The following is a 21178-nucleotide window of genomic DNA, read 5'->3' as shown; positions in this document are numbered from 1 at the left end:
TGTTTCAACATAGGGAAGAATAAGGTACAATAGCTTGTTGGCTCCACCACTTGGTAATCAACAGTTCCGTCGTTCCAATCTTGCTGGACAGGGACATCTGAATCTAATCCTTATCTTGGCATGAGTTTGTGAGCCTAAAGTGTGACCAGAGAAGTATTGAACACTATTCCTGCAGCCTACAGGGTTTGGTTTGACCTGGATAATATAAATTGTGTTTCTTCGCTGCTACTTGCCATTACAGGCGTTTGTCCCCCAAGAAATCTGGATTCAGAGCTAGCCAAACTCCTTACAGATCCAGCTGAATTCCATTTTAGCATATGAGAATTACATGTCACATTGTCTAAATGGAGAATGTTTAACCATGCTGTGGATCAGGTGGAAATGAGGTTCAATTTTCATAAAATCCCCAGACCCCCTATGAAAAAGTTGGACATTTTTGTCTCCCCCATGCCACTTTTATTTTTAATGCGTGAAATGACTTTAGCTTGAGCATTAAACGATAACTTAATTTCTTTAGACTTGGCTCTTTTTTTCAACTACCCTAAAAGCAGTCTATGGGCCAGGAGATGGTCATTCACCGTTCAGATTTGTTTTAAAAAAACCTGCTAAACCAAAAAGCGATGTGAGCAATCTCACCATGTTTCATTTTTTTGGCCAAATCACATCTAACTTCAAAAGTCATACAATTTTGAACATTTTGAGTTTGCCCTGATCATTCCAATTGATGTTGATTTGCAATGGTTTCTGAAACAAATCTGAAGGTGAATGACAGTTGCTCCATAAACAACTTTCAGTTCATAACCAAGTGGGAACGTGGTATTTACCACTTAAGACAGAGAAACATCTACGTGAACGCCCCTCCAACTGGTAGTTACTAGTGGGAAACTCATCTATCATCCCTGAGCTGATAGACTTCTCCCTCATGCTGACCTCTGAGGTCACCTACTAAGGAAATTACCTCGATAACAGCATTTTCTGCAGTTAATGCAACAACAAAACATTATTTATAAAAAGCAATCTATTAATATGGTTTTTGAACACGATAATTAGTTTACAAGCATGATAGCTGTACTTTTAATGTATGGTTGACGCAGCTTGTTGGCCATTAGCCAATTGCCGTTTCTCACGAGTTCAAAGCACGTGACTGCATTCAACTGGTATTCACGACTTCACAACTGGTGATAACCACCTTCCCACTTAGTTATGACTACTCAGCAGACATGGGGGTGCATTCAGTTAGATTAAAATATGCTACATTGCGTAATGATTCCCCAAAATGTTCTTCAACGTTCTTGAACAGACTGAGGTACGTTTTCTACATTTGGTGGGTGTGGTAGGATGTGGCTTGAAGCAATGAGGGATGTATTTAAAGGCTGACATGCTGACAGCTTTTCCCAACCCACAGACCAAACCCTCCCAGTTTTACAACTGGTCGTTCAGAACAGCAGCATTTCCATTTAATTGAAATGTGCATTACGTTTTTTCTTACTGAACACAGCCATTGGTTAGACTACATGTGTATTTGAGTATTTGTTCAATTTGGGGAAAAAATAAGTGTTTTTGAGTATTTTCAAATACACAGCCCAAAACTAGTACATTTATTTGAGTACTTGAATGCTTATTTGTAAAAACCAAATAGTCGACCAAATTGTATTTTAAAATACTTACTTCAAATACAATTTTCAAATACCTGGGTTAAATGCATGGGAGTGTATTTGAGTATTTTCAAATAGTTTTCAAATGTATTTCCAGATATATTCCAATGTTCAACCTCTTGTTTTTTTCAAATAAAGGTTATCTGAATATATGTCGTGAAATGTAATTTCAATACCTGAAATTGTATTTAAACCCAGGTCTGCTACTCAGTGACTATTTGATCTGATTCACATCCAACATGGTATTCATTTGCTTTGTTGCTGCCTCTCTTCAATTCATTTTGGCTGTACAGCAGTGTGGTAGAAATGTATGAATCTTGTTGGTACAGTTGGCACACTGGTAAGAATTGTTCCTATCATATGTATATTTTGCAATGTAATAAAACAGAAAACATTTTAAATTAAAACAATATGATATAATATAATCAAAAATGTTCATTTATATCTAAAAATATTAATTTATATTTATATCAATGTCATCAAAAATCTCCTCTTCATCTCACCAAAATGGTTATGTTGGAAAGCAAAGAAAATGTTTAAGTGGCTAGAACAATGTCAAATCAAATCAAATTTTATTTGCTGAGTTGGTTGTCACTACTGCCTCTGCTTCAATGTACTGTATCTCTGATACAATTTATCACAGAAACGTTTTCATGCAAAATAAATTATCCATTGTCATCTTTTCCGCCTGGAATTTCAGAACGTACTACGGAGCACGCCCATTGAAAATCAGGTGTGTCTTGGGGTAAGGCCCACCCCGTTTTTACCTTACATGGCATTGTATGGGAATTTGATTGACAGCATGCAGCAGCTGCTGAACAGCCCAGACATGGCGGAGGATACAGTGTAAGTGGGGAACGGCGAGAGAGTTACGATAGTTTTCCTAGCAGTTGAGTCGGTTTAGTGCTTTATAGAAAAGCAAATGTGTTAGACAGGTTTTCGTCGGAATAACGCAAAAATGGACGAAGTTGCCAGACGTAAGTAAGCTGGGAAAATGTATCTCTGTTTAGTGCAGTCAACGGCCGTAGACAACAAATATGGCTTCTTGTGCCTTTTCCTATTTGTTATAAACAACTGCTCTCCCATGCTATTACATGTCATGGCTGTAATGCAAAATTCATACAAGTGACAATTAGGAAGTTAGTTCCTTGTTCGCTTATCGGGCAGGGGGTCATTTTGGAGAAATAAAGCCGAGGATACGTTAGCTAACCAGTCTGCTAGCTAGTTAGCTAGCTACGGAACTAAAGCGAACGGCAATGGAGCCAAAGCACAAAGAGTTGTTAGAACAATTCCACCAAAACTTGCTGGACTCTATAACAGACGCAGATCGACTGATAGAGTTGCTGATACTCTCCGGTACTCTGAGCCAGCTCGACCGCTTCGAACTGGACCAAAACTGCTCTTCCAGCGCGGAGAAAGTGGACCAGCTTTTGAAGATGCTTGTGAACAAGGAAAGCGACCATTTCCTCGAGCTGTGTGTGGCCTTGGAAAAGGCGTACCCTGACCTGTATTCTGCACTCTTTACTAACGGCGGTGGACCCGTGGACCATTCCTCCGGTAAGGCACCATGCACGCATACAACACTTTGGCACGCAAATGTTGGATGCATGCTTGCTACATTCCTCTACACAGCCTTTGAGATATTGAACAAGTTTTACGGCTACCCCAAGTCTCATAATGCACTTACAGGGTGGTCACCCGTGCAATACTTATATGGATAATTGACTAGGTCATTCTCATTTATATTTATTAACAGAGCATGTTTACGTTAAGGATGTTGATATGCCGCATTCGAAGCCAAAACTTGAGAACTTTGCTAACAACCTAAAATGTTACCAAAGTTCCATTCCGTTTCAGCATCACATTGTTCATTCCACAGCAATATTTCACCTTAAAAAAGCTAGTAATCACCAGCAGAGGCAAAGATACCACAGACTCTAAAACCAAATTCCATCACTATTTGCTACACGGGAGTGCGTGGACTCTGCTACTCTGTGGCTAGGCAGTAGATGAAAAATTATCACGTTTGCCAACCCTCCCTTTGAATGAGAACGGTTTCGTCATTTAGCAGATGCTTCTGTAATTTGCTGTGGACGAGCAATTAGGGTTAAGTGCTTTGCTCAAGGGCACAATGACAGATTTTTCACCAAGTCTACTCGGGGATTCCAACCAGCGACCTTTCGGTTACTGGCTCGCTCTTAACCTCATATTTTATTTATTCCAGACAGACACTTCAGAGACCTCATGTATCCAGGCCCCAACATATTCGGCGCAGTTGCAATGTGTGCAACATAGCCTGTAGTAAAATCATGGAGTAGCCTACATATACCTATTCTACAATGTATAGGATACAGATGGGTCTATTTCACTGTATTTAGGTTTCAGATTTTCCATCAAACTAATTTGTCCTTTTACTTTAGATTTATTAGGGGAAATGAAATGCAGTATGGTAATTCCGTTATCATGGAATTACCCTACTGCATTTCACTGACTTTTTCACTTTATAATGTATACCAACCAAAAAACATAGATTTCAAAGTTTGATCAAACCATAGAACTCTATGCACAATGACTACTCTTAACAATTTCCACTGACACTTTTACAAAAACACATTTACAGGAAGAACTGTGCAGATACAAAGTTTTGTAACAGAATATAACTGCTGAGGAAAATTTTACCATAATTATGTTAACAAACTATGCATCTGCACAGTTTTTCTAGTAAAATGTTTTATTTACTGTGTAAATTGTTTAACGTAGTCATTGTTCATAGTTGTATGTTTTTTTTAAAGGTCCAGTGTAGAGTTTTTTTATCTCCATATTAAATCATTTCCGGGTAACAATTTAAATACCTTACCGTTTTCAATTAAAATGGTCAAAAATAACTAAAAATAGCTATTATTGGCAAAGAGGTTTGGAACCCTCTTTCTTATTGGTCTATTAACTAATCTGGTTATGTCATCAGGCAGGCCAAAACTCCATCCCACCAAAACAGGTTGAAATTTCAAGCTGTCTTTTCAAACAGCGCTTATACTAAAAAGGATATTTCATCCGCATAGTATGGAAATGCATATAAAACACATGAAAATACTGTTTTTGACTGCAATGGGTCTTTAACCGTTGAAATCAATGTTGTTGTTTTTACATACATTTTAAAGTAAAAAATCAGTCTCAGCATAATTCTGTGGAATTGCCCAGTAGCCTATTCTAGGTAGGGTTAGATGTGCACAGCAATCTCCCAAGTTGTCATCAATGGTTTGCAATACTAATATCATGTAATTTGCTTTTCCATCCAAAGACAAGTACTTCCTCTTATGTTATTTGCTCACAGATAGCCTGACTTGTTTCCATGGAAACGCTCTTGCGGCTGAAGTGACGTTTCATATCGACCCTTGCGTGGTGTGCGTACGTATAACCATGCTTAAAAATCCATAATATGGCAGCAGTCATATTCTCTATTTTCCATGTACAGTAGTGGGCCCATAAGCCAGTAGTATACTATACCTCCAGTTATTGTCCTACGAGACCATTAAAATGTCTGTTAAGACAGTGGCTGTGTGGGGAGAGGAGAGACTAGGCTAAGTCAAGACAGACTCAAGTCGTTGTATTTATCAGGAGTCTACTTTATAGGCCTAGTCTGGTCATCTGAAAGACTGATATGACAACTTTCATTATGAAGAGTGTTAACACTAGTCTTCAGGTCTCATGTAAGGTCACTCATCACACAGGCATGGTTCACTCACTGAACCACATTTGGTACACTTGCAACATTTGCAATTTGCAACCTTGGTGTTTAATGCTGTAGACGAGAGGAGCAGGGCTGTATGTATGTAAACTTGGCTGCGTCCCACAAGGCATTCTATGGGCTTATGCACCCTAGTCAAAAGTAGTGCACTACATAGAGGATATTGTGCTGTTTAGGGCGCAACCCTAGTGGGTTCATGGTGGTTATTCACCAGAGGATTAGCTCTATGCTGCCTGCCTGTTGTAAGCTCTCTCTGTGAGACGTGTATTATCATGCCTCCACAGCCCTCTCTTCTGTATTTTCTCCTGCTCCCTCCCGGCTGCTGCTGCCTCGGCACAGACAGAGAGAGAGCGAGGCAGGCAGATGTAGTGAAGAGGTATTTTTGAACACTTTTCATTATCTTTAGTGCAGCGATTCAGGCTGACGCGATTACTGCATTTAACCAGGCTGCCTGGCTGGTGAGAGAGTGGAGATGAGCCTCCTCTTTGCTTCAGGCAGAGAGGGAGCGTAGAGATGAAAGACTGAGCTCCAGTGCGTGTGTGTGATCTGCGCTGATAACAACCTGCTCTTAAGCCATTCTCTCAAACTGGCTGCCTTTGCCTTTATTCACTGGCAGGTTTCCTCTGCCCTTCACTGAGACACACACACACACACCGAGACACACCCCTCTAACTTAAAGCTGCACACACATACACTTGCATGCACGTAGACTGTGACATCAGTGAAGGAGGAGCGGGGATGGTTCAAAGCAGGGTTCTCCTCCTCCAACCCTCCCAGTATGGCAGCTGTAGGAAACCGAGAGAAATATTGTCCTTTTTATTTTATGCACCATTTATTGGATCTCTAAATCCAGGCATGTCACATCATTGCACAAAACACAGTGCCCTAATTCCACGTTTGTTTATCATGTTAATTATTTTAATAGGATATTAAGTAAATTAATCCTGTCAGTCCATCAAACTGCCAATATGATAATTTTTATTTAGTAAATATGAGAATATATTGCCTATGTAGACTACACCAGTATCAGTGCTTTGCCGATAAGAAACCATGCTAGAGCATTTCAAGCTGATTTCATTCATACACATTGCAATAATCAGAAACAATTTCATTGCCTTTGTCTTATGCAGTGCTTTGTTGGTAGACTTCTCTTAGACCTCTGCAGTGATTTGTTGTTGTTTCACCTATAGAGTAGTTATACCTGTAACTCTACTTACGAACTGTGACATTGATTCAAACACACACAAAGAGGAAGGTGTGACGCAATGCTCCTTGACAGGATGCTGTGTTTGCGTCCACTCAATCTCCTACTCCCTCCCTCACTGTGTGTGTGTGTAGAAGATGGGCCATTGCCTTTGGGCGACTGTGCTATACCTCAAATCAGCTCAGAGCATTGTGCACTAGGGCTGGCGCAATTTCCGTATAACTGTGTAACCGACGGTTATGGGTGAAGACCGTGATGAAAATAAAATAACCATTGACTAGATTGATTACAACAGGCTTTGAACCTCTGCAATTTGATTGGTAAACTCATTGGTACACACGCAATGGCTGCTTGGTCTTGTGATGCAATAATTCCCATGGCAATGTAGAATTTTCATTCAAATGATATTAACTGATGTGGCTCATGCAGTGGAATGTATTTTTTTTGTAATGTCTGGTTGATTCAACTCAACTATCACAGCAAATTTTAGCACGTATTTTACTAACTGCTTTTCTTCTATGGTTACACTTGCAATGGCCGCCAGTCCACCAATTCTGGCGTCATTGACCTGAATGGGGAGGAAATACCTGTTCTATTATTTATATGGCAGCACATGCAGTCAGGAGTGGAAGAGAGTAGAAAATGTACAAATAAAATAACGTTTAAAAAAATACTTTATAACGTGCAATCTGCAGAAATCGCTCCACCATTTCCTGGTTGCGAAAATTCTAATAGCCTAATTTCAGTTTGTGACAAAACAAGCAATGCATAGTGTTGAGAATTATTGTACCATCTAAACCGCTGTGAAATATACAGTTGAAGTTGGAAGTTTACATACACTTAGGTTGGAGTCATTTAAAACTCGTTTTCAACCACTCCACAAATGTCTTGTTAACAAACTATAATTTTAGCAAGTCAGTTAGGACATCTACTTTGTGCATGACACAAGTAGTTCTTCCAACAACTGTTTACAGACAGATTATTTCACTTATAATTCACAGTATCAAAATTCCAGTGGGTCAGAAGTTTGCATACACTAAGTTGACTGTGCCTTTAAACAGCTTGGAAAATTAGGTCATGGCTTTAGAAGCTTCTGATAGGCTAATTGACATAATTTCAGTCAATTGGAGGTGTACCTGTGGATATATTTCAAGGCCTACCTTCAAACTCAGTGCCTCTTTGCTTGACATCATGGGAAAATCAAAAGAAATCAGCCAAGACTTCAGGAAAATAATTGTATACCTCCACAAGTCTGGTTCATCCTCGGGAGCAATTTCCAAATGCCTGAAGGTACCACGTTCATCTGTACAAACAATAGTACGCAAGTATAAACACCATGGGACCACATAGCTGCCATACCACTCAGGAAGGAGATGCGTTCTGTCTCCTGGAGATGAACGTACTTTGGTGCGAAAAGTGCAAATCAATCCCAGAACAACAGCAAAGGACCCTGTGAAGATGCTGGAGGAAACAGGTACAAAAGTATCTATATCCACAGTAAAACAAGTCCTATATCGACATAACCTGAAAGGCCACTCAGCAAGAGAAAAGCCACTGCTCCAAAACCGCCATAAAAAAGCCAGACTACGGTTTGCAACTGCACTTTGGGACAAAGATTGTACTTTTTGGAGAAATGTCCTCTGGTCTGATGATGAAAAAATTTTTTTTTGAAATGTTTGCCAGAATGACCATGGTTATGTTTGGAGGAAAAAGGGGGAGACTTGCAAGTCGAAGAACACCATCCCAACTGTGAAGCATGGGGGTGGCAGCATCATGTTGTGGAGGTGCTTTGCTGCAGGTGAGACTGGTGCACTTCACAAAACAGATGGCATCATGAGGGAGGAAAATTATGTGGATTTATTGAAGCAACATCTCAAGACATCAGTCAGGAAGTTAAAGCTTGGTCGCAAATGAGTCTTCCAAATGGACAATGACCCCAAGCATACTTCCATAGTTGTGGCAAAATGGCTTAAGGACAACCAAGTCAAGGTATTGGAGTGGCCATCACAAAGCCCTGACCTCAATCCTATAGAAAATGTGTGGGCAGAACTAAAAAAGCGTGTGCGAGCAAGGAGGGCTACAAACCTGACTCAGCTACACCAGCTCTGTCAGGAGGAATGGACCAAAATTCACCCAACTTATTGCGGGAAGCTTGTGGAAGGCTACCTGTAACGTTTGACCCAAGTTAAACAATTTAAAGACAATGCTACCAAATACTAATTGAGTCTATGTAAACGTCTGACCCACTGGGAATGTGATGAAAGAAATAAAAGCTGAAATAACTAATTTCCTCTACTATTATTCTGACATTTCACATTTCTTAAAATAAAGTGGTGATCCTAAATGACCCAAGACAGGAAATTTTACTTGGATTTAATGTCAGGAATTGTGAAAACTGAGTTTAAATGTATCTGGCTTAGGTGTATGTAAACTTCAGACTATAACTGTATATATTGTCAATAACCAAAAAATATTGTATTTTCAGCTGTTTGAAGCTGGTGTACAAAACCGAAGGAGGAACAAACACGAAACTTAAGAGCAGGAAGCATAGAAATGGCGCTCATTGAACAAATCTACTGCTTCTTAGACTTGCTATCAGTTAGAATGACAGATCTAAAACCCACGTTTCTATGTGAATTTAGTCATGTTGCCCAAAAAGTTACAATATTGCAGCTTTAGTTTTTAAGAGTTTCAAGTGGTTATTATGGTGACTGCGGTCATTTGGCTGGCCAATTATCGTCATCCAAAATTCTATAACCGTCAGAGCCCTAGTGTACAGTGTACTCAGAACAGCTCTGTTTTTCCCACATCACTCTACCACTCAGCACTCTGTGGTGAGGTGAGAGGCAGTTAACAGCAGGCGTCTCTTTCTGTATTCTTCTCTCACCAAATCTTCTATCTCACCCACCTTCCCAGTTTCTCTCTTTCTAGGCTCCACGATTTCTCTCTTTTTAGTCTCTTCAGACTTGGCTGAGTGGTGGTTACTCCTCTGGGGTGTTAGAGGGACTGGCGAGAGGTTGCTAGATAAGAGAGAGAGGGATACACACAGACAACGGGCCCTTTGTTTTGAAGGGTAGCAGGCCCAAAGTGCTCAGTCAGGAGCTTGCTGTTATGTGTGTGTGTGTGTGTGTGCGGCCTAGGACAGGACCAGTGGGGCTGTCTGCCTGCCTGTTAACCAGTGTCCCACTCCCGGCAGCACATAAACCATGGGGACACAATGAGTAATGTCCTGACACTGTGTCACTACCAACTAATGCTTTTATATCTCTCCTGGGATCTGACTACTGTAGCTTCTAGCTACAGTCTATCCCTCTCTCTACTCCCTCTCCCTGCCACCCTACTCTCTCTCTTTCCCTCCCCCCTTTCTCTCCATGCATGTGTGTCTAGATTAGGCCATCAATCCATCCATTGTACACCCAGCCTGGCTGCTGGGTGTGATTGATGTCATTTCATAGCCCTTATTTTATACTACATGTCATTGGGCATTTTATTATTGCGCATTGCCGTGCTGGTGTATCCACTCCAGCATCACAGGTTAAAACTAAAATGGGTAAAGATTGCTCTATTTTGTCAGACATGAACTGTAATGTAGTAGGAACGATCATTGCAGGAGTTGTTGTGACTACTCACTAATGTTGACCAATAAAGCCATCTGATTTAAGCCACATGTAGCCAATAAGAGATTGACATTTTTTTTTCTGGGTCAGTGGTGCCTTGTCCCAATTTAACTCTTTTGATCTCTGATAGCCTATTTAAACATGTGAACTGAGTACCCTGCTCCTTTGTTTTCAATGCAGTGGGCTGATGTAAATGTTGATTTGGAAGTGGTGAGAAAGGTCTTCTCCTCTCCTTACTCGATGCTGTGTGTGTGATTTGTGTTCTGACTGTGCCAGAAGGCAGTGCAGCAGTAAGAACAGGGCTTCATTACCATTTACACGTGTTGTTGCTGTGCTTCCTAATCACCCCGCAAGGCAGAGGAAATGCCACAGTCTAAACTCGCACAGTGTGGTGAGGTCATGGAAATAAACAGACAGAACTACTCTCCTCTACCCCTCTCTTGATCGTCTACCCCTCTGTCTTTCTCTTTTGCACTGCTGTTTGTTCTTTCTTGTCTACCACTCTCTATCTCTTCTACCCCGGTTCTGTGTTTTTGTCGCACTGCTTTGCTTTATCTTGGCCAGGTCGCAGTTGTAAATGAGAACTTGTTCTCAACTGGCCTACCTGGTTAAATAAAGGTGAAATAAAAAAATAGACAGAACCTGTTATCTAAAAATATATATATATCTACCCTGCTCGGTCTCTCTCCTTCTGCTCTCTCTTCTGCTCCTTTCTCTCCTACTGTTTTGCTTCTCTCTCCACCTTTCTGTCTCTCCCTTCTATTTCTCCTCTACCCCTCTGTATTCTTGCTCTCTTCTCTACCTCTTTCTATCTCTCTCCCCCATCCAGTCTCTGATGCATGACAAAAGGCCTGTGTTTCCCGCCACTGTTTTTAATGTCATGATAATAACATGCACTATATAAAAAGTATGTGGCCACCCCTTAAAAATAGTGGGTTCATCCACACCTGTTGCTGACAGGTGTATAAAATCGAACATACATCCATGCAATCTCCATAGACAAACATTGGCAGTAGATTGTCCTTACTGAAGAGCTCAGTGACTTTCAAGGTGGCATCGTCATAGGATGCCAACTTTCCAACAATCAGTAAGTCAAATTTCTTCCCTGCTCGTGCTGCCCCGGTCAACAGTAAGTGCTGGTATTGTGAAGTTGAACTTCAGGAGCAACAACGGCTCGGCTGTGAAGTGGTAGGCCACACAAGCTCATAGAACTGGACCGCTGAAGCTCGTAGCGCTTAAAAATCGTCTGTCCTCGGTTGCAACAATCACTACGGATTTCCAAACTGCTTCTGGAAGCAACATCCACACAATAACTGTTCGGGAGCTTCATGAAATTGGTTTCCATGGCCGAGCAGTCACTCACAAGCCAAAGATCACCATGCGCAATTCGAAGTGTCTGCAGGAGTGGTATAAAGCTCGCCGCCATTGCACTCTGGAGCAGTGGAAATACGTTCTCTGGAGTGATTAATCACTCTTCACCATCTGGAAGTATCAGGGTTTGGCAGATGCCAGGAGAACGCTGCTTGGCTGACTGCGTTGTGCCAACTGTAAAGTTTGGTGGGGGAGGAATAATGGTCTGGGGCCGTTTTTCATGGTTCGGTCTAGTCCCCTTAGTTCCAGTGAAGGGAAATCTTAACGCAAAAGCAAACAATGACATTCTAGATGATTCTGTGCACAATACGAGGTCCATATTTTGGCTGGCCTGCACATAGCCCCGACCTCAACCCCCATCGAACACCTTTGGGATGAATTGGAAAGCAACATCAGTGCCCGTCCTCACTAATGCTCTTGTGGCTGAATGGAAGTAAGTCCCTGCAGCAATGTTCCAACATTTAGTAGAAAGCATTCCCAGAAGAGTGGAGGCTATTATATCAGCAAAGGGGGGGGACAAACTCCATATTAAAACACATGATTTTGGAAAAAGATGTTTGACGAGCAGGTGTCCATATACTTTTGTTCATGTATTGTGCTTACTTACATTGTTCATAAAGGAGCTACAGTATCGCTCAGGGTTCTGCTCTCAAAAGTTTAGAGAATTCAAGATTACCTTCAGAATTTAAAGATGATATAATCTGTTCAGAATATATGACACAACTGCATGCCTATGTAAAGCTATAGCCTAATGACTATAAGCTTAGTACATTGCCAAGTGGTCACCGCATTCTGCTGCTCCCTGGCATTTGATGCTTCTGATTGGCTAGAGAATGCGCAAACTTGGAGAAGTGTTTCACTTTTCATAAGACAAGGGTGAAATACAGCAGGACTACATCCCCCAGAGGACCAGTTCTGTCATGAGCTTCTATCCTATTTCAGTTTTTGCTGCCGTTCAGCACTTTTGATGGACCTTAGGCACTTGGGCTTCACCCCAGACAATGTATTTCTATTAAAGGGGCAGGGAGCAGACTCTTTACCCCAGCCTAGTCCCAGATCTATTAAGTGCCACCTTGCACTTAGCATAAAGATGACTAAATGCCAGCGACTATAGGAGTTGGGCGATACAGCTCTTGAGAGATCTAGGTCCAGGCTGACTTCAGCCAGCCTCGACTTCTTCAGTGCTCACAGATCTGAAGTGGCTGGATTAGTATAAGAAGGATGGTGATCATGGCATGTTGTATGGAAGTTCCTCCACCATGTTTTTCTCCTATCAAGGTATTTTCAGATGTTTGAATATTGAAAAATTGTCGTTTAGGATGATTTGTTCTCAAGCAGTAAGGGTGTATTACACTGCTATACAGCACACGATTGCTAAGTGATGACTTTTTATTTAGCAAAATTAGTTTAGTTTGAATTTCAGTCCTGAGGAAAAGACTAGGTACAACTCATGAGTGGTCTCAGATTTGTTTAGCCTGCGTTCGTCGGTTAGGCCATGCCATGTACTGGGGTGGGATTCAGAAGGGCACAATGTTGCAAAACATTTTTGCATGCTATTACAAACTTTAATTGGACAAGTTCAGGGGTGCAACTAAAACAGGAGTATCTGTTGGACAAATTCAGGTTATGTACCTTCGTTTTGTTTACGCTTGATTCTGTTTAAGAAACCATTTGCAACAGAATCAATGTAATGAATACGCCCCTTGTACCTCCCTGTTTCAAAATGTTTTCTTTCTGTTGACCACGACCCTGGAGACTCTTCTGGCCATTTGGCCCAGCAGCCATTGTCTGACTCCCCAGAATCCTGGCCCTTGGTGCCACTGTCATGCATGGCCTTGTGAGAGACAGACCCCCTAGCCAAACAAGTGGTCTTTTCTCTCTCTATAACACACACACACACACACACACACACACACACACACACACACACACACACAGTTTGTTCTTGAATTCAGACACAAAGTGAGAGGAGCTGATGGTGGTTAATACAGAACAGCAGAGTATTTTTGGAATGTAACAATAATAACTTCAGTGGCTGTTGAAGGTTTTCTTCTTCTCCTCAGGAAGAGAATATCTTGCATCAGATCGGTAGTTTCAGAGTTGTCAACGTCTTAAGATAGAAAGTGTTTTGAAGTGGCAGAATACGATTCTTTACATTTTGGGTAGTTGGTGCATTTTTAGATAAGATAATTCTCTGGGTCCCCTCATACATTTTTTTTTGTCACAGTTGACTCTTCTCTCTGATAAGGATGGGGTAACACTGTCGTTCCTTGCCGCTCTTCTTATTTTCGTCACACTGCAGAATTTAGTATTCCTCTACTTCAGGGAAGGGGTAGATAATCTGGTCGTAAGGAACAACAACTTTTGGCCCTGGATGGGAGGGGGGAGCAGAGGGAGGATGGAGAGGAGTGATAGACTGAGGGGAGGAGGAGAAGATGGGGAGGCAAAGATGAAATGGAGAGTGAGGGGAGACTTGATTAAGGGAGATGATGAGAAGCTTCAGAGTTGTGGGGGGGGGCTAGGAGGATAGAATGATGGAGGGGGAGTAGTGGAGCACCCAAGGCAGAGCCAGGGTTCCCCTGACCTAGTTAAAGACATGGGGGGGGGGGGGAGTCAGGAAGGGGAGAGGAGCCTTTGTTCTAGTATCCCTGACTGTCTACCATCAGCTCAGCTCTCATGTTACTATATACTACTGGATCTCTACTATCATCACATTTACACTCTGAGTAGTAGTAGGCTTTAACTCACCTCTGGGTAATTACAGTAGCTAGTGGCTTCGTCTGCACTCGGACCATATAGCTTGGTGAAAACAGACTGAACGCTGTGCTCAAAGTGAAGTGAAACAATAGTGAAACCTTTGCCTTTTGTTTAGTAAATCAGGTAATAAATCAGGTGAAAGGAGACTGGAGTGCCACTTTAAGGCCCCTTCATTGAATGAGTGTGACAGTGCTGCAGCAGTCTCAGCTCCAGTGGCTAATACAGGCCTCGATGTTGTTTCATGGCTACAGTGTGTTTGAAGGTGTGTTGAGACTGCAGTTAACTTCCAGACTGTCAGGATAGATCTGTAGTAAGGCTGTGAACGTTTAAACGAAATTGGGATCCTTAACATTTTAAGAAAAATCCCTAATGGGAAAAATGATGCGAGTGTGTGTGTTCAGTCTGTTGTGTGTAGAATATTCTAGCCTATTCATTGATGATGGGCCCTGCTTTACAGCTTTTGATTGCCGATCGATGGGCCTAGTGTGTGGTGGCCAACATGCCTATACTGTGCCCCTCCCCTCTCTCGCCGTCCCTTGCTAGCTCGCTATGAAAAGATGCAAGTGTTTGTATTCTGCAACTAATCAGTTTCCTTCGTTCCAAAAATACTGAATCTTAAGTCGATTCGTAGCGGAAGATGTTTTTCTTTCTACAAAATGTCTTGGTAAGTCACGGTATTTAACAAACTTTAAAGTACTTTTTTAGGAGAGGGTAGTCTGGGCGCAGGCAGCTCGAGATTATTTGATTGACAGTTCTGGTCGCCTAGTGATGGTCTGTCCCGCTTCGGAAGCAGCATTCCTTTACAGACAAGTAAAATGCCCGTTCAGAGAAGGTTTTGTGTCGGCATTTAAAAAGTTGTAGTGTACCCTTAGAGACAAACAAACATGCCGTAGCTGATGCGCTTTCAAGGCTATATGACTGGTAGAGAGAACATTTATTTTTACCCCCTTTTTCTCCCCAATTTCGTGATTACGATCTTGTCTCATCCTCCGACACATGATCCGCCAAGCCGCGCTTCTTAACACCCGCCAGCTTAACCCGGAAGCCAGGTGCACCAATGTGTCAAAGGAAACACCGTTCAACTGACGACCAAAGTCAGACTGTAGGCATTCAGCCTGCCAGAAGAAGTCGCTAGAGCGCGATGAGCTAAGTAAATCCTCCCCTAACCCGGGCGACGCTGTCCCAATTGTGCGCCTCCCTATGGGACTCCCGGTCACGGCCGGTAATATCATAGCCTGGGATTGAACCCCAGGCTGTTTTTACGCTGCAACACTGCAATGCAGTGCATAAGACCGCTGCGCCACTCGGAAGGTGATTTTTCTCGTTTAAATGGAAAACCGATAAAATAATTGCTGTTAACGTTAAGCTACATTTTCCATTTGTCACGTCTCTTATCTGTAGGAATGGGACCTGGATGTCACATTGTATCGCTCAAGGATTGACACTGACTGACTGGCATAAGGTGTATTCTCCAAGGTCGCGTTCAGAACTCTTCCTAAAGAGTGCTTTGCTCACTCACCCTCAGTGATTTATAAGCATTGGATTTTGGTGAACGTGTGCACACTTCGGGTTGCATTCTGATTCCCCACACTTCTTCCCAAAGTGTCCACTTACTCACACCCCCCTCATGGCGCGTGCACACTTCAGGGTAGAAGGGCTGAGAATTGGACTGTCTGCAGCCTAAGTGCCGACCACTAGATCTTTTGCAGCTCTAATTCATGTACTTTTATTGATGCTGTCAGCTTGTTTACAAATGAACGGCCCGACTGAAAGAGGCTAAAGTCTAATTGCTATTGATGATAAAAGGCCTGTTAGGGGTCAGCAGCGATAGACCTCTTTCACCACCAGATGGCCTACTGCCATTCAATATCTATTCTGCATCATTGACCTGCTAAAAGAGACATAGTGTAGACTGTTGCCACTACTCAGAGTATTCAGCATTTAGTTCATTTCTATGCTCTTTCTCAATGTCCATATTGTATGTTATACCATCTATATCTGTTGAATTGGGAACAGCATAGGAGAGGTCAAATTAAATCTGTAGTGAGCAGTGATGATTATTACACAAGTGATTTTGGTCTAAGCAATGTGGCATGACATGCTGGTCCCAGAGGGGACAAATAACTGAGAATCTCTATTTATTTTGGTGTCCCGGGGCAGGCTTTTTCGAATCACACATCTCCCAGCCCTGTTTAATCCCTAACCCCATAATGAACTTTGAATTGTTGCATTGGTAAAAAAATATATATTTCTGGCAAATAGCCTCAGACTTCTATGTAAGAGGATGGATTATCTGCTGAGGAGCAAGAGTTATCGTGTAAAAAAAATATCTGTTTACTTCACACTGGTCTTCAATATCTGACACAAGTTTAGAAAGTTGTAGCCCACTACTTTTTAAATATCATCTGGGAGAATGTGTGTAACGAGTGTAGGAGCTGCCTGCCTGCCTTCAGTGTGCAGCAGAGGTGTAGTAGGCTCTGCCTGGTTCTCATGTCAAGCTGCTCTGAATGTGTTCCACAGTGGAGAGCAGCAGCAGAGAGAGCAGTGAGCACAGAGCTTCAGGGATTGTCAGAACAGATTAAAAGCCAGTCTCTTCTCTTCTACCCCCATTTTTATTTCTTCTCTCTTTTCTCTCTCTTTCTCACTCGCTATATATATGTATGTACACTGAGAGACTCAGTGAGGGAGAGATTCTAGCTAATGAGACTTGGCCATGTCTGAGCTGCAGTGTTGGTGTTGTAAGGACTTTAGCTGACACAGCAGGGTGGGAAGGACACTGATGGACATCTGGGATAGTGGGATTTGATCGATGACCTCTTGACTTTATCTCTCCCCTTGGTGTGGGTCATGACTGGGTTTTTAGAGGACACACTGATTGCAGTCTTATATCTGCTTGAAATGTGACAGAGACAATATGGCTATTAGGCTATTTAGAACCAGCTATTGTATGTCTATTTGACTTACTAACACGTAAGAGCACTAAACTTTGCACCGAACTGTAAAAATCCCAAAGTGGAACACTGAAAATGACGACATTCTAAGAACTCTATAACTCCATAAAGGGTTATACCCATGATATGTTTGTGGCCCTTTAGAAAAGGCAGTCCATTTTGCTACTGCAGCTAGAGCTGTGATGTGCAGCAGAATGACTTACTATATCCCCCCTTCCTCAACATGGAATATCCCTGGGTTTAGCAGTGTGCAGCACTATGCAAATAGGACATCATTGTCCTGAGTGCTGTCTCCATGTGCTGCTTGTGCTGCTTGACTTAGAAAGGAGAAAATCACATTCTAACCACGTTACACTCTGCTTGACTAGCAGGGACATACGGGGAAGATACATCAAAGCAATGTACTAGGTGCATGGAGAGGGGACATGAATAAAGAGGAATCCTGAGTTAAGAACTAGTAGTCCAGAAATACAGGGGAAAATATACGTATAATGCATGACCAAAAGTATGTAGATATCTGCTCGTCGACCATCTCATTCCAAAATCATGGGCATTAATATGGAGTTGGGTCCCCCCCATTTGCTGCTGTAACAGCCTCCAATCTTCTGGGAAGGCTTTCCACTAGATGTTGGAACATTGCTGCAGGGACTTCCGTTCAGCTACAAGAGCATTAGTGAAGTCGGGGACTGATGTTGTGCGATTAGGCCTGGCTCCCAGTCGGTGTTCCAATTCATCCCAAAGGTGTTCGATGGAGTTGAGGTCAGGGCTCCTGAGCAGGCCAGCACTCGGCAGGCCAGCACCCCGTTCTGCACTTACAGTTGACCGGGGCAGCTCTAGCAGGGCAGAAATTTGACGAACTGACTTGTTGGAAAGGTGGCATCCATTGAGTGCCATGTTGAAAGTCACTGATCTCTTCAGTTCGGGCCATTCTACTGCCAATGTTTGTCTATGCAGATTGCATGGATGTGTCCTTGATTTTATACACCTGTCAGCAACGGGTGTGGCTGAAATAGCTGAATCCACTAATTTCACTAATCCACATACTTTGTGGGTATGTTGTGTATTTTTCGATTTATTTCATGCAGATTTGTACTGTGTTATGAAGCTCACGTTACACTATTAATTCATCATCATGCATATGATTTCAGGATTTATTTGTATTTATTTTTACTGATTACTGATGTCGTCTCTTCTTCCCCATATCACTCGTTCTGCAGGCTCTACATACAGTGTTCTCTCCACCATGCCCTCAGACTCTGAGAGTAGCAGTTCCCTAAGCAGTGTCGGTAAGTATGAGGCCAAGACGTGTGTGTGTGTAATCCAAGTCATGGTTTCGGTAGTTTCAACGCCTCTCAGTGCAGCTTTGTTTATACCAGAATAACCCCACTAGTCCAACAAGACATCTTTCACTAAAGACACATTAGTGCTGCCAATGCCCCCTACGGCAGCCCACCTGGCCAATCTCTCTCCTTTCTCTCATCCATGAGTTTAGTTCACCATGCTTCCTCCTTAACATGCACACTCACTTACTCACTCTTGCTACCAGAGCTTGACAGTGGTCCAAATGACTCAGCGCGTCACTGGCTGTTACATAAACCCTTAAGGGCCCAACCTGGTGCCAAGGATCCTCTGAGTTCCTCCCTGGCGCTGACTCTGCCTGTCGGTCTGTCTGTTGGCCAGGCCCGCTCCTTCTGTTTCTGTTCTAGGAAAGCGGGAGGGGGGTAGAGAGAGAGAGGGGGTCTGCTGCCTGTCTGTTGGCCCGCTCCTTCTGTTCTGGGAAGAGTGGGGAGGAGAAGGGAGGTTTGTGAAAGAGGGAGATCCAATAATTTCACAAAAGCGGTCGTAAGGAAGAGACACAAAGAAAGGTAGCTGTTTTTAAAGTATTGGGACACAGCCCCGAGCATGGAAGACATTTTATAACTGTGGCTAAGGGAACATGGCTAGAAGGAAATTATTAATTTCAATAGTAAGTAAGCATTTCACGGTAAGGTCTACACGCGCATGTGAGAAATAAAATTTGATTTGAATATTCTTCTTCTACTCAATTGCTTACAAAGACCTTTCTTACTCTATTTGAATGACTGCACAAATGTGTTTGTTAATCCACTACTATGAAAGTGCCCTAGAGAGACTGCATAAGCCAGTCAGACACAGTACCAGGAATATGTTTTATTAACTCTTAACTCCAATATACTGCGAGTCATTTTCCTGTCTGAGATTACCAGTATTGTTTCCATGTGAATCTGAGGGTATCTTGGGAAATGTAGAAAAGATTGTCATGGAAAAGATTAAAGAGGAATTTCATAGCAGACAGCCGCTGTTCTAAAGCAGTACCTTTGGGTAGTGAATTGTTAAGAATGTCTAGGACAAGGCCTAAACCACTTTAGACCTTATGTGAGCAAAGTTTGTCATAGTCCAGTGTTTTCTGTGATGCATTCAATCATCATTTACTGTCCCAGTCTACTGGTGATGGAAACTGTGTTTTTCAGAAATATTGCACTTACTTAAACCCAACATAATATAGTATTCAATAGAAGTTGACATAAAGTTGCATGAGGTTGAAGTGAGGTTACTCTTTCCTGTTTGTAAGCTAAAGTCCTAACTTGGGATTTGTGTGCCTAATCTCAACCTGAATAATACACTGTCAACTAAATATTGTTGCAAAGGTCAGATTCTTGTTTAAGTAGCTAACTTTTGTAACTCAAGTCAGATGTCAGCCGTGACAGACCTGCACCTGTAGTAGAGCTCTATTCCCCAGAATGAGACACAGGAGAACCAGATCAACCATCATGTCCAGTTAGAATCACCTCTAATACAAAGGACTGAGCTTATAAATGGATATACCCTTGTGTGTTTATATTGTGATGTAAGCGTCTTCCTCTCCTTCCTGTCCCGTGTATTCCGGTGGCAGTGAGCTGCTCTTGCTCCTGGTGACATACTCACTGTTGCAGGTTCACCCCCCGGTAACGGCTCAGCCTCGTCCCCGCCCCCGGCCGTCAACGACAACCGGCCAACCGGTGACAACCTGGACACCATCCTGTTCCAGCTGCGTCAGGTGACCCGTGAGAGGGACGAGCTCCGCAAGCGCCTGGCTCTGGCATCGCCCGGCACCACCTTCGATGACTGCAGGTACAGACAACCCCAATCCCCCTTACCACATAACTGAGGAGAGGGCAGAGCAGAGTGGAATGTCTTTATTCTGTACATCAATGTATTAATGCAGTAAGTAGTCAAATACAACATCTAGACATAAGTAGAGTAGATTGTCTTCATACTGTACTATACACCAATGTCTCCATGCAACAAGTAGTCAAAATACAAGATTTAGACATAGACCGAGAATACATTCCAGCTAGTCATTAAAGTTAAGGTAGCCTACAGCAGAGTAAAAAATACTATTCAGCCATTGTTGTGTTATCCTTAAGCACACATACACATGGTTAGCGGATGTTACTGTGAGTGTAGCGAAATGCTTGTGTTTCTAGTTCTGACAGTGCAGTAATATCTAACAAGTAATCTAAAAATTCCCCAACCACTACCTAATATACACAAATCTAAAGGGATGGAATAAGAATATATCCATATAAATATGGATGAGCAATGGCTGAGCGGGAAATGCATATGAGTAATGTAAGATATGTAAACATTATTGAAGTGGCATTGTTTAAAGTGACTAGTGAGTTTCTATATAGGCAGCAGCCTCTCTGTGCTAGTGATGGCTATTTAACAGTCTGATGGCCTTGAGATAGAAGTTGTTTTCCAGTTTCTCGGTCCCCGCTTTGATGCACCTGTACTGACCTCGCCTTCTGGATGATAGCGGGGTGAACAGGCAGTGGCTCGGGTGGTTGTTGTCCTTGATGATCTTTTTGGCCTTCCTG

General features: G+C 42.4%; 1 protein-coding gene across 7 annotated transcripts in view; it reads left to right on the top strand.

Annotated features, from left to right (window-relative positions):
• Nucleotides 1–2456: 2456 nt before the first annotated feature.
• dlg5a (discs, large homolog 5a (Drosophila)) overlaps nucleotides 2457–21178 on the top strand; it is a 53137-nt gene continuing 34415 nt past the window's right edge. For 5 of the 7 annotated variants that reach the window (XM_071393556.1, XM_071393555.1, XM_071393553.1 and 2 more), the window contains exons 1-3: nucleotides 2458–3212; nucleotides 18518–18586; nucleotides 20252–20429. In XM_071393556.1, coding sequence (XP_071249657.1) covers nucleotides 2912–3212; nucleotides 18518–18586; nucleotides 20252–20429 — 548 coding nt within the window. In that variant the 5' untranslated portion in view covers nucleotides 2458–2911. Of the gene's footprint in view, nucleotides 3213–18517; nucleotides 18587–20251; nucleotides 20430–21178 lie in introns of all 7 variants that reach the window. The other 2 variants (XR_011674229.1, XM_071393554.1) reach the window with 2 other exon arrangements.

This window comes from Salvelinus alpinus, chromosome 3, assembly GCF_045679555.1.
Source record: "Salvelinus alpinus chromosome 3, SLU_Salpinus.1, whole genome shotgun sequence".
Classification (NCBI taxonomy): Eukaryota; Metazoa; Chordata; class Actinopteri; order Salmoniformes; family Salmonidae; genus Salvelinus; species Salvelinus alpinus.
This window is presented reverse-complemented; position numbering and strand designations above follow the sequence as displayed.